The following is a 14,378-nucleotide window of genomic DNA, read 5'->3' on the forward strand; positions in this document are numbered from 1 at the left end:
TTTTTTAATACATTAATGCGTTTCTTTTTCATATCTTTTTGTACCAAATTCAACTTTTTTATATATTAATGCACCCAAAAATAAAATTAAAAAGGATAAAACTTTATGTTATTAATTTTGCTTTTGAAATTTTGTATAAACAGATTACGATTAGGGTTAGGACTTAGGAATATGACACAACAACCAGTTTTTAGTGGGTTTTGTGTTAGTGTTGTCATAGTAGTATTGTCACGATTTGAATGTACTATAAAGCTTGCTTTTTCTGATGTGAACTTAAAAATAAGGTATGAGTAACGCATGTTTTAATACATTGTTTTTGGACTATTGCTAGACGTCACATACCTTTTAGATTTCATTGCTTGTTTTGATCGACCTCTTCCTCTCTTTCATAGATCACAAACGTGTGAGATTGAATCAAACATCCCAATTCCCAAATCAAAAGTTTCCTATATATAAGATATGATTGCTTTCTTTTTTTCTCCTTAAGATTACTTTGTCTAATTTGATCTCCTACCAATACCATCATATTACAACAATACAACGTATTGAATGTGATTTTATAACTCGTGTTCCAAATATCTTTTAGTTGAAGACTAAGGTATTATAAGTTTGTCTTAATTTGATCTCCTCTCATTTCTAGTTAAACGCTAAAATTCTTGTCACACATATTTCCAATTAAAATTCTTTGGATGCAGGTTATGCATGCAAATTTTAACCTCCTCATCTTTTACCAAAACATTGTTTTTTGTTTAATTGTTGTGTGCAAATACCGGAACTCGCTTTACTAACATTTACTGAAAACTTTGTTGAGTTTGTCGTGGTGATTAAATTGTAAAGATACTTTGTGACTATTTTCGTAATCTTTTATGCGTTTTTTCTTCTTTCATCATTCATTAAAAACATATTATTTGAATTTGTGAGTCTTACTTAATAGTAGCCAATGTTCAAAAAAGCGTTCAGCACTGACTAGGCGATGATCCAAGATCTAACATATGAAACGTCTACTCAAAAATTTAATCGATTTTAGATGGTTTAGGCAATTATACCATAACCCATTATATATGATGTTACATATAAAAGTATACAAAAATATTTACACAAATATAAAAAACAATAAATCATAATCGAAAATTAAACAAAAACATTTTATTTTATTCATATCAGATAACATATATTGATATTTCTAACTACGTATATGATTTTAAGCAGTCAAAACAAGGACCTAGGCATCGCTATAGCATTTAGTTGAAGCGTAAACTGAAGCTTAGAACACCTCTTTTATTAATAATTCAAGAGTGATCCTAAAAGTTTCTTAGGCCTCAAAACTAATCTCCAGAAGCTTAAAACACCTTTTAGAACATCGTAAAAATTATTAGTAGTATTTTTATCACCATTTGTTTGTTATTCATATTTTTCCCCCAATCAATCACATGATTTTAACAAAAATATCTATATTATAAAAAAATTTGGGATTTCCTTTAAAAAAATTCTTTACCTCTAAATTAATTTGGAATAATACGATACAATAAGTAAATAACATATTGATAAATTTACAATTGTTTATGTGTATTATATAGGAATGGATGTAAAACTAAAACCCAAAAGTCCATTGAGTTTCTCATAAGCCCATCTTGCTTTACTTCTTCTAAAGAGAGAGAGACCATCCTCCCTAGCTTGAAGCAAACGAAAAGCTCCTAACGAAGAAGACGAAGAAGAAAGCTAAGAAAAATGTTCAGGAACCAGTATGACACAGATGTGACGACATGGAGTCCAACAGGTCGGCTATTCCAGGTAGAGTACGCAATGGAAGCCGTGAAGCAAGGCTCGGCCGCAATTGGACTCAGATCTCGCTCGCATGTCGTCCTCGCTTGTGTCAACAAAGCTCAGTCTGAGCTCTCTTCTCATCAGAGGAAGATCTTCAAAGTAGATGATCATATCGGTGTTGCTATCGCTGGTCTCACTGCTGATGGTCGTGTTCTCTCTCGTTATATGAGATCTGAGTCTATCAATCACTCTTTTACTTACGAGTCTCCTCTTTCCGTTGGTCGTCTTGTTGTTCGTCTCGCTGATAAGGCTCAGGTAAATTGAGATTTTTGGGTGAGCTCGTAATCGTATATACTTGATTTTGACCTAGAATAAGATTTGTAGTTATCTAAAAGTTCGAAGCTTTATGAAATTAGAGTGAAGTTTAAGTTTTTTCTTAGCAATGTGGTCAAGATGATCAGTGAATTGTTGTGTATGGGTTATGTAACTAGAGCTTCTTGATGGTTGAATTAGAGCTTTTTGATGGTTGAATTAGAGCTTCTTGAGTGTTTGGTTATTCTAGTCATTTCCAATTATGTTGCTAGTTTTAGCTTCTTATCTTACCAAAAGCTTTGTCTAAGCTGTTTTAATCCGAATGCAAAGGGTTAATATATACCAAGAGGATGCCTGCATTAGACTGTCCTGTTTTGCTCCTTAACTTGTATTAGTTGTTTCTGGTTGGCATCATTGAATTATCTTCTTTGTCGATAGAACTGTGAATGTGCTGGTTTTCTCCTTCGGTTGTATTAGTTGTTTCTGTTGGCATTCTCTGCCTGGTGAAGAAAGTTGTTTTCTTTAGCAGTTGAAAATGGGTATATGTTCTTGTTGATCTCTTTTACTTGTCGTGTCTCTTCACTTGCATGATGAACCATTACTCAGCAAGATGTTGTTGTTTTATGATTTCCATATACTGTAACTTTTTTGCTACATTTTCGCTACTTTTGGCATCTAATGTAGTGTTTTTAACTTCAAAAGAGTTTTGCTTGCTACGTCCTAGTCATTTTCATGTCTGTCAAACATATAGTTAGCGGCTGTATTGCCAATTTTTATTGTTTTCTGAGAAGAACCCTCATATATCCGTCTTGTACTTTGAACAGAACTCTCAATTTGTTCATCGGTGAACCCATTTATTGGTCTTGCATTTACCTTCTTCATACTTCTCCTTGAGCAGGTATGCACGCAACGGTCATGGAAACGGCCTTATGGTGTTGGTTTACTGGTAGGTGGATTGGACGAGTCAGGAGCCCACCTCTACTACAACTGCCCTAGCGGAAACTACTTTGAATATCAAGCATTTGCTATCGGGTCACGTTCACAAGCTGCAAAAACCTATTTGGAACGCAGATACGAGAGCTTCCAAGAATCATCAAGGGAAGATCTGATAAAAGATGCTATTATGGCCATAAGGGAAACTCTGCAAGGGGAAACACTGAAGAGCTCGCTCTGCACTGTTTCTGTTCTAGGAGTCGAGGAGCCGTTTCATTTCTTGGACCAGGAAAGCATACAAAAGGTGATCGATACGTTCGAGAAGGTTCCTGAGGAAGAGGAGGATGCTGGTGAAGGTGAGGCCGAACCCGAGGCTGCTCTTGTTGCTGCTGGAACTGGGGAACAAGGTGGTTCAGGTGATCAAGATGTTGCACCAATGGAGATGTGAGCAAGTGAGAATATGTTAAAGTTGGATTTACAAATCAACTTGAGGGGTTACAATGTTCTCTTGTTTAGTTCTTTGGTGTCAAAAAGTTCCAAGTCACTGGATGTCCCAAGTATTTTGGTTTTTACTCGTTTTATAACTGGCTTTGTGACATAATGGATTTAACTCGAGTAACAATGAGACGTTTAGGGTTGAACATTAGACATGGTGGGGATAAAAGAATTGTTGAGTTTCACTTCTCCCTGTTTTTACCCTTTTAAGTTCGAATGATTTACCTTAAAGAATAGAGAATACCAAACAGAGTCCCTTATGAAGACTTATATGATTCTCTTTTGTTTAATTGGTAATAGAAAGGGGAAGAACAGTGAGAGAAAGAGAGAGCAAAAAGGTAGTGAATGCAACTTTGTTTCTCTTTCTGCAATTGTTCCTCGAAGAAATGACTTCATAATGCAACGGTACATTATTGAGCAAGGATGATAAATCCGCTGCTTGCTCGGAAGAAAAGTGAAAACCAAAATAATATCTCTCTCGACCTTCCAGAGAATCAATCCTGTCTTGAAATGATTTAACACACAAAAACAACCTGAGACTGGAATTAGTAGTACTGAGTAGTCGGGACCTGGGCTGGGGGTTTACCACCAGGTAACACATTGTCGGGAAGAATCAACTCGGGAGGAATTTCACGGGTAATCCCAAGCATTGAATCGTAATCCTCGTCCTTGCGTGCATACTTCCTCCTAAGCGCTTTCTCAACCTCGATCTGATCAAATGATTTTGAGTTCTCTGAGGCATGAATCTGTGCGAGATTGATGTAGTTTTTTGCTGACTGTGAGATATACTCTATCTCTTCATCTGTTAACTTTCTCATGAACTTTGCTGGATTTCCTCCCCACACCTGCCACATAAACCCATTAGATTTGTCCTTGTAAATATATTTTCAAGTCGATGGTTGAAGAAAGTAGTTCAAACGAATAGCAAAACAAGACTTTTAATCCTCATCAAACAAATGGAAACACAAGCACCCTCCAATTACTCCAGTCACCCTTGTTTCAGATACAAGCAGATTTGCAACGAGGGCGAAAGTGGTTTTCAGATTTCGACAAATGCAATATGATTTGTCGGCATAGCATTGCAGTAAGTAAGTAACAATGTATCAACCAAATTGTAAAGCAAAGACACACAGTGGGTCTACTTGAGAAGTTCAGCAGTGCAAGCCTTTGTTATAGTCTACTATAACTAGCCAATGATAGAATGCATTTCTAGCTGGGGTTACTTGGTAGAGCTTATATGTTGTACATAACAAAACATAAGGGTCTATCTTTGGTTCTTGTAACCATTAATTCTCTGGTTCTGCTTCAATTTAGAGAGAAATAAAGCAGTTTCCGGTTTCAGTCTTATCACAAACCTAGTAGGCAGTAGTAAACCACAGAAAAAGGGTGAATAGAAAGATACCTCTCCAGAAGGGATTCGCGTGTTCTGTTTCACAAGAGAACCAGCAGCAACCATGGCATGTTTCTCAACCACCACACCATCGAGTAGTGTAGCTCCCATGCCCACAAATGCATCATCTTCAACAGTACACCCATGTATGACAGCACTATGACCTGCATAAGTTAAAGAGAGAACACTATAAGTAACAATCATGCAACTATGACCTGCTCAATTCCATAAAACAGATATTCTAAAACTGATAAGTCACTTTTTAGGTTTACCTACTGTTACATTGTCCCCAATTAGAGTAGGTAGAACCTTGCCACTTATGTTGGTTTTTGCAACATGTACAAGAGTATTGTCTTGAATGTTTGTCCCTGATCCAACGCTAATGTTATTCACATCACCTGCACAAGATGAAAACCCCAGATCAATATACAAAAAAGGTCTCCACCTACTTCATGTCATTTCCATCAACGCTACACTAAATCTAGAACTAAGGATCAAGACAGTAACCAATAACAGCAACACAAGATTAGAACGTCACTGAACTTACATTTCCTGAAACTAGTCAAATGAAAAGGCCAACCCACAACTCATACAAGTCTTACCAAACAAAACTAGACTAGTGTTTGTATTATGCTGTATGATTAACACTAACAGCTGAAGCAAACAGAACACTAAACTATGACTAATTCGCACGAGGTTGCACAGTATATAGAGCTGCAAATTTGGTACTTCGTTTGAACCAAACACCATTAAGACTATATACTCCCATTTTCTAGGGCTCTCAGGAGTAATAACATGGAACCAAAATCTCTTTAAGACTAGTGAAAAAAAAATCAAAGCCTCACCTCGAAGAACACACCCATACCAAATGGACGAGCTTTTCCCGATCTGAACATCACCAATAACAGAAGCACTCGGAGCCACAAACACATCCTTATCCACCAATGGAGATTTACCAAACACATTCATCAACGTCCGATGCCTCGACACTGAAAAAAACAAAAACAAACCACAAAATTTCTCTAATCAAATTTCTCAATCCAACCACAAATTTCTCGAATCAAAGGAAAATTTCTGAAGAAGATACAAATTAGAGATATGAATTGGATCTAGGGTACAATATAGAGCGTAAGCAAGTGAAGGATCTGAAGAAGCTTACGATGTTCCTCGATGCGGTGGCTCCCTTGGAGAAGAGAACCAACGCGATCAAGAGCTTGACCAGTCCCACGAATCCAGTTGCCCACAGTGTAAATCGCTCTTCCTAGGGTTCCCATTTTCTTTTGTTTGTTGTGATTCTCCGATTACACAAAGACGGACGAATCTGTGAAATGCGAAGGTTTATGGAGGCGTTCTGTGGCTAAATGTGTACGGATTTTTTTTTTACTCGAGTGAGTTGTTTCGTTGTTTTGTTGACCTCTGAAATTTTTTAGAGTGGGAGGATAAACCAAACCGAATTGAAGTGAACCAAACCGACATTTATTAATCTAAGATCGAACCAAATGATATAACAAAGAATAATAGATAGTCCGCGAAAATAGGCGGGGTTAAAACTAGGATAGTAATAGTAATTGTACATTCATAAAGAACTAAGAAAATATTATTGTGTTAGAAAATTTAGGTAAGTACCATACAAAAAATATCAAAACTGCCCACAAACAAACAACAAAAAACAAAAGTATAGCTACATATTGTTATTTGTGAAAAAATGTGTCAGTTAATAAAAATATCATGATATACGGAAAAGAAGCGTATTATTTAGAAAAACAATGTGTTTTAATATTACAAATCATGTTTTCAAAAAAATCACATCTATACTATTAAAAGACATCTATACTATTAAAAGAGAAGCATTTTTAATAAGTAGACATAGATTAAGAGATTATTACATGTAATGCCACTCAAATAAGAATAAGGATATATATACTTATAGCCAAACAGTTTGATAGAACAAATATTAAATGATTTTAACACATTAACACATAAAAATCGGAAGGAATTTAAACCTATCATAAAATCTAAATAAATCAACCCCCATAATTAGAGTAGAATTAAAACAACCAATTAAAACCTAACCACATAATTAGCAACATAATCTTTAAGTCCATCGATTAGTAAAATTCAATCTTACAATATCTTCTAAAATAATAAAGATGTGTTTAATTTATAAGGGAAGTTAACATAATCTCGGAAATTAAAACCAAAATCTCGGAAAGTATCTTAGAATATGATCTTAGTTTAATTACTTGCTTAATTATGAAATATTTAAATTATACTAACTAATATACCTTTCAACCGACCCTAATTGTAGTATCATTTCAAAATGCTATAAATGATAACGAAAGAAAAAATATTTGCAAGAAACAATTAAATAATTTACTACTCCCGAAATTAACAGCATACCTTGATCAAATATTTGATTGGATTTTTGGATAGTTTCAAAAACTCCCAAAATTTTAAGAAAATTTGAATTATTGATTCACTAAAATACTGATTAAAAGATATTTAATCAAGATATGCTGTTAATTCAGCTTTTATTTTGCCTGAGAAATTAAAGTAATATGCAATTAAGTATTTATTTGTTGAGATTTTGATCCTACTAACCCTAACTATCTTCGAGCTGTATATATCTTCTTAAAGTTGCACACACTATATAAATTGTTTCATAAAAAGAATATTTTCATCAGCCACTGAGAAAATTAACCCTGCATAGCTTGGAATACGAGTGTGCAATGGTTTTAGAAAAGAAAACGGCAGATGATGTTGAATATGTAACCAAAGTCCATCATTAATCTCCTATATTTTATATGGGGTGAGTCTTATTTTTATTTTATTGTAGGTTCACAATTTTGTTATTTATATTTAAATATGGAATTTTGTATTTGCAGATAGTGGATGACATACATAAAAAGTGACATACATAATACCTAAACCTAAAGAGTGTAAGGATGCATCTAGGTTTTGTACATGAGTTAATTTGATCATTTATACACACATAATATAGTCATCGTATATCCTATATATTTACAAGCATTACCATTGTCTATAAACATTTAAACAATTTTCCATTTACTAAATTTTTTACAAATAGATTTACCGTCGATTAAATCTGGCTTTTCATATGATGTACTCATGTCATTTTTTTATTGTTTATGGTGTTTAGTCTTAAGATATAGAAGAGAATAGTATGTAACTGTATTGTAGATTTGTGTATCCATCAACACAACATATATCACAAGGTGTAGACATTTATGTCCCATAATGAAAATGTTTAATAATACATTTTATAAAACTAATTAGAAATTGTAAATTCACATTATCTGTTTTATTTTCATTTAATTTGTTCGTTATTTAAATTATGTCAATCAAACAAAACAAAACAAAACAATGTTTACACATTTAAGACTTAAATAGTAATATTTTATTTTAATTTTATCTATCAGAAAAATATTTCCATATACATTTCTATTTTTGAATATATAAAAATAAAAAATGTTGACAAACTATTCATGATAAATGGGACGGGTGTAATATATTCAAAATCTCCATATTATTTATTTCAAATATCATGACTAATTATAGCGGGTATAAGATACACACGTGTAATTCAAAAAATAAAAAATATTATAGTGTAAAAAAAATGGGTAACAAGTTAAAGTATAAACATTTTTGCTAGCTAGATTCAGTTCTCAAAATCTTTAATTTGAGTAAGCGTCAACTTCAGAATGGGTATGTGCCTACTTTAAGATGATTATTTTGAAAAAAAAAATTTGTATTTGAATATTTTATAGAGTTTGAGAATATCAAAAATGAAAATACGAGTAATCCGTCATAATCTTTCACCCATTTCTTTAATATATATTTTACATATTACATATCAGAAAAAATCTATACTATTAAAAGGAAAGCATTTTTAATAAGTAGACATAGGGTTAAAGATTATTTATTACATGAAATGCCATTAAAAACAGAATAAGGATATGTATAACTTAGAGCCAAACATACACAATTAATATATGAAATGTATACGATACAAGTGTATCCAAACAGACCTGTAAGCAAATTAAATACTAAGGAAGAAAGAATATTCTAACTAATTGTAATAAATTTTGAAACAAGAATTACGAATATCAAATCCAATCTCAACACATTCAACTAAGCCGAGATTTCCGAGCTTAATTTCGAATTATCTGCGGAAAAAGGACCACGACATACAAAAAATATGGAAGAAGGGAACGAAAAAATACTATCCAAATATTCTTTATAAAATATCTGACAAAAATCTGGATAAACTAATTTCTTTTTTGGTACCTATATTCAATTCTCAAATCTCTTTTGAGTATCTGACTAACTGTACATGTCAACTTCGGATTGGTAGAAAAAAACTGGGTTTTTTTTTTGTTAAACTTTAGATAGTTTGAGAATATAAAAACGAAAAATTGATCTCAATCCCTTTAACATATAATTTATATTGGAACTTTTTTTTAATTGAAACACATGTTATCCATGGGCTTTGCAAAATTTTAAAGTGATGAATGCAGACATTTCTCCTATGGGTTTTTACGGAAAAAATAGCAAAATTGTTATGGGCAAGCCTATCGAGTTGGATTTATTCAGGTAGACAATTTAGGTCATTTGATTTGAGAAGTTTTAATATTTTAGCCCGGTTTGATAGTTCTTGGGGCGGGACAAGACGGGTTTTCGGTCCCAAATAGATACATCACTTTTTTCTTACCATTTTTTCAATGTAATCTCATCATTTGTTGTCTAACCAAATAAAAAATAAATTGAATACTAAACTTATAGTATGAGATAGGGTTATGAATGTTAATAACATTCTTAAAAAAATATGTTTACATTAATAATTTCATATATATATACGTAATATATTGCAAATATGATAACAAATTTTGGTTCTGAAATCATTCCCGCACGTACGTGCGGGTCCGAATCTAGTGTAATTTTAATAAAGAACGTGTAACTTAAAAAATAACGTATTAAAAAAGAGATATTATATTGTCACATGTAATTTGATAAGGTAGCGAATTATATAAGAAAATGTCATAAATTAAATAAGAAAAAACATAACGACGGAGATTCTAAGAGAATTTGAAATCTAGAGAGAGAAAATTGATATTTTCTGTAATTTGAAAGAGAGAAACCGAAAGGAAGAATTGATGTTGTGTGTTGTGTTTGTGAAGTCAATTGTAACATATTATGACAGAAGAAATGATGGTGTTTCATGGTGAAAAGAAGAATATGGTGGAACAACATTGGAGATAGTGAAAAAAAAAAAAGAGACCGAGGAAAAAAAAAAGAGAATAAGATAAATCTTGGTAATTTTATTACCTTTTTGACAAAAGTACTGTGGACAAATGGTATTTCTTTAATTTCTTTTTCATTTCAATGTTATTCTTCTGTAAAACATAAATGTAAAATTTTTATAGATGATACTCTCTCCGTTTCATAATATAGGATGTTTTAGAAAAAAAAATTTTGTTTCATAATATAAGATGTTTTCAAGTTTTTATACAACTTTTAGATTAATTTAATATTTTCTATTATGCATTATTGTTTCTAATTAGTTAAAAATTTTAAAAGTAAACACTTCTTAATCTGTGTGGAGGGAGTGGGAAAAACAGCTTTTTCAAACCCCGACAATAGCCCTGTGTTGAATTCATATATTTGACTATTAATCTGGCCTAAACATACATTATGTTTATGAATATTTGAATTTCATACCTCAACTTCGAAATCAATACCCCAAGTATAATTGTTGTGCCATAACATACAAAAACGTGTTTATCGACTAACTCTGTTAAGCTTCCATTTAACCGTTCTGACGTGGATTCCACGTGTGCACAGCGATCCAAACGACGTCGTTTTGGCTAAACATAGAAACTAAAATTTTGACCAACAAGACGTCGTTTTTTATTTCTCTCACAAAATCTCTCTTTCTCTCTCCCGAAACTCTCTCTCGCAGGTAGGAACCCTAGAATTTGGGCATTTTTAATTTTCGAGTCGATCTGAAGTAGTTTAGGTAGCCCAAAATAGGTGTTTAGGCAGCTCTTTCAGGTCGACTCGAAATTGAAAACGCCCAAATTCTATGGTTCCTCTGCCGTGAGAGAGTTTCGCGATAGATGAAGAGAGATTTTGTGAGAGAAATTGACCAAAACGACGTTTTGGTCAAAATTTTAGTTTTTATGTTTAGCCAAAACGACGTCGTTTGGATCGCTGCGCACACGTGGAATCCACGTCAGAACGGTTAAACGGAAGCTTAACAGAGTTAGTCGATAAACACATTTTTGTATGTTATGGCACAACAATTATACTTGGGGTATTGATTTTGAAGTTGGGGTACGAAATTCAAATATTCATAAACATAATGTATGTTTAGGCCAGATCAATAGTCAAATGTATGAATTCAACACAGGCCTATTGTCGGGGTATGAAAAAGCCGTTTTTCCTGGAGGGAGTAGTATTTTAAAGCTAACATTTTTTTTTTGTCAAACCTTGTGCCTTCATTCATTCAAATATATAAGAGTCCATTACAAGTACATAGAAGAGGCAAGGAGCAGAGTTTGAAACAACAAAGAAAAAGCATTCCCCAATGCCAACAGGTGATAAACAGAGTGATAAAAGAAAAACATCGATTGTATAGTCCAAGAGAGCTATGAGCCACAGGCTTGAGGGCCTAATGGTACATGTGAGATCATGGTACATCGATAGACCATCTTCGAGGGCTTCAAAGGATGGTTGAATAGTCACTGTCATCCGACATTGTGACGTTAACAAAGGTATCAGTGCCTCAATGTCCACCGGGGCGATAGGAACCCACAGTAACAGGACGGCAAAGAAACCGGTGACTATGGTGCTATAGTTGGTTAGGGATTGCTTTGAAACCCAAAGCATAAGGTTCGGATCACTTTGTGAATTCACAATAAGGACTGGTTGGGACAAGATCCATGTGGTGGAGGTGGTTGAAAGACGATGCTTGTAATCATCAAATAGCCAGCTTAGTTTGTATCCGTCAATGAACAAGATGTGTTCAAAATCGAGATTACCACTTTTACTAGAGCAGTTCAAGGAGCAAATACCATATATCCATATGCTTTTATAACCAAATCTCATTACTCTAGAAGCATCTAAGGCCAGGTTCCGTGAAAAATAGATGAATAACCAAATCAGTACTGTCATTACCTTTCTCCAATGGAGTCTTCGACCAAAGAGTAAAGGGAAACGAAGCAGTACATTGCACTGGAAATCCATAAACGATGAAGTAAAGGGCCTAGGCTTCCTCTTTTGACCAACCTGAGGATAATAAATGGGTTTGACATGTTTTTGTGCTAATGGGCTTTTCTTGAAGCCTAGGTCCACTAAGGGAAACCCTAGGTTTCCAAGAGGTCGCCGCAAGGAATGGTCGGGTTGTCGGCCGCCCGAGATGGACGGAGAGATCTGCGTTGCAGACGGGTTCTCCGTTGAGTGGGGAGCCGGCGGGTTCATGTAGTGGCCGTGGTAGCAGGGATCGTCTTTGGTAACTAGGTCCACTGGAGAAAATCCTAGTGTCATAACCGATTGCCAAAGTGAGAACTGGTTGAGGCGACTATCCAAAAGTAGCAGAGATTTTCCCGAGAGCGGAAGCATCCCTGGTGAAGGTGAGTTTGGCGGAGTCAGTCGGTGGCCTTGGTTAGAAACGACGATTGAAGATAAGTCCACTGGAGAAAATCCTATCTTCATAGTAATTTGCCATGGTGAGGGGTGAGAGAAATGGTTTCCCGATATTTGCGAAGAGAGTCTCTCCAGAGGAGTGTAGATCGGTGGGAGCATACGGCAATTGTGGTTTGAATCGGTGGAAGATTTTATTAGGGTTGTAATAGGGTTAAAACAAGAGGAAAACAGAGAGAAAAACTTGAAAAAGGAACTACTAGCAAGATCGACTAACAGATAAGCAGGTAAAGTTAAAGATGGATCCCGACGCCGGCGAGAAGGAGTCTCACCGGCGCCGGAGAAAATGGTTGAAAGGGTCTCCTCGATATTCGTGTCTGGGAGAAGAAATATTCCAAAACTAGTTTTTTTTTTTAAGCTAACATTATTTTTTTCTTTTTTCTTAGTGTTTGAACTTTACCACATACTCCATTTTTCAATAAAATTTAAATTTTTATTTTATCACAAAACCATATTGTAATTTGATGTACTTGTTCTAATGGATAAAATTAATAAAATATATTAAAAATAGAATTGTTCATCATATCAAATATATATCTTAGTTAGTGTTAGAAATATTAAAAACTTAACAAAACAGAAATAGTATAAAAATTCATAAAATTGTTTTGAAATCCAACATTTTCCTAAATTTAATTTTTCTATATCTCAGTATCTCATAAGTAATAATTTTAGCTCATGTCAAAAATAATTTTAAATGACTTAGAATTTATGAAATAAAATATATTAACATTTTCATCAAGTAATCAAAAATTCATTCCTATAAACTAATTTATATATTATTTAATGTAACTCATGAATCTACTGAATAAATAAAAATAATTTGTGACCTGAAAGAATATGAAAATACATTTACGTTTGTGAATATAAGGAGTACGGTACTATCATTCGTTTTCGTGCCTAATTAAAAAGTTTACTTAATCGACCTAAAGCTAGTGAAAAAAGAATGTTGGTCTTGACTTATAAAGAAGTATTAAGGTTTTGATTTTACAAGTAAACAAATTTATGTCGTTTTAGATTTATGAAATTCAGTGGTTGAGGTTTTGAATTTACAATTCAACAAAATTATATGTTGGTTTGGATTTACAAATATGAATTGGTGTTTAGATTTACAATTTAAAAAAAAAACCTAAATGTTGGTTTGAGTTTATAAAAGAGTGGTTAGTGTTTAAATTCTACAGTTAAACAAAATTACATGTCGTCTTGGTTTATAAAAAAGGTTAGAGTTTATATTTTATAATTAAAAACAATAAATACTATTAGAGTCATTAACTTTGCAATTTAGGATTTTTTTTGTCTTATTGAGTTATGTTGATTTATTTTAATTGCTTTATTTATATAATATTAACTATTTTGTTTATTTAATTAAAAACATGGTAAATTTTGATTGGCTAACTAAGAGAAGGTGAATAAGAGAGGTTGAACTTGACCCCTAGAATCCAAGTATTATAATTCAAATCATTAAACTTATTAATCCATCCATTTGATCCATAAATCTATGAAGATCCAAATTTCAATTTATTAAATCCATGGATTGGATTAGTGTGAGTTGATCCATCAATTTTAATATTATAATATATATAATCCATTAATTTCTTAAACCATTTACTAGATTCATAAAATAAACCCTAGTCAAAACCTCAGATATGTTATCCCAATTAGTAAACATTTTGAAAATCCAGTTGTAATAAATAACCCTCTAAAAAGCAAAATGTAAATTGGTTCTTCCATAATCCTATTTTAAGTAATTTACTAATTTCAATTG

General features: G+C 33.1%; 2 protein-coding genes across 2 annotated transcripts; one reads left to right on the plus strand and one right to left on the minus strand.

Annotated features, from left to right (window-relative positions):
• LOC104758021 (proteasome subunit alpha type-1-B-like) lies at positions 1,617-3,691 on the plus strand. Its single transcript, XM_010480821.2, has 2 exons — positions 1,617-2,079; positions 2,975-3,691. Exons 1-2 carry the CDS (start codon positions 1,729-1,731, stop codon positions 3,455-3,457), a joined length of 834 nt encoding a protein of 277 aa, XP_010479123.1. The 5' UTR covers positions 1,617-1,728; the 3' UTR covers positions 3,458-3,691.
• Positions 3,842-6,299, minus strand: LOC109124690 (gamma carbonic anhydrase 2, mitochondrial-like). Its single transcript, XM_010480822.2, has 5 exons — positions 6,054-6,299; positions 5,740-5,883; positions 5,167-5,292; positions 4,907-5,058; positions 3,842-4,349 (listed from the first exon to the last, which is right to left on the minus strand). Exons 1-5 carry the CDS (start codon positions 6,166-6,168, stop codon positions 4,050-4,052), a joined length of 837 nt encoding a protein of 278 aa, XP_010479124.1. The 5' UTR covers positions 6,169-6,299; the 3' UTR covers positions 3,842-4,049.

The sequence above is a fragment of the Camelina sativa genome, chromosome 17, assembly GCF_000633955.1.
Source record: "Camelina sativa cultivar DH55 chromosome 17, Cs, whole genome shotgun sequence".
NCBI classification, from domain to species: Eukaryota; Viridiplantae; Streptophyta; class Magnoliopsida; order Brassicales; family Brassicaceae; genus Camelina; species Camelina sativa.

Excerpts from the sequence above, each read along its gene's own strand:
- LOC104758021 (XM_010480821.2), top strand. The coding sequence starts at position 1,729 with ATGTTCAGGAACCAGTATGACACAGATGTGACGACATGGAGTCCAACA. Across the intron at positions 2,080-2,974 it reads GTCTCGCTGATAAGGCTCAG|GTATGCACGCAACGGTCATG; the intron begins GTAAATTGAGAT and ends CTCCTTGAGCAG.
- LOC109124690 (XM_010480822.2), bottom strand. The coding sequence starts at position 6,168 with ATGGGAACCCTAGGAAGAGCGATTTACACTGTGGGCAACTGGATTCGT. Across the intron at positions 5,059-5,166 it reads TGGGGACAATGTAACAGTAG|GTCATAGTGCTGTCATACAT; the intron begins GTAAACCTAAAA and ends TAACTTATGCAG. Across the intron at positions 4,350-4,906 it reads CGCGAATCCCTTCTGGAGAG|GTGTGGGGAGGAAATCCAGC; the intron begins GTATCTTTCTAT and ends TTTATGTGGCAG.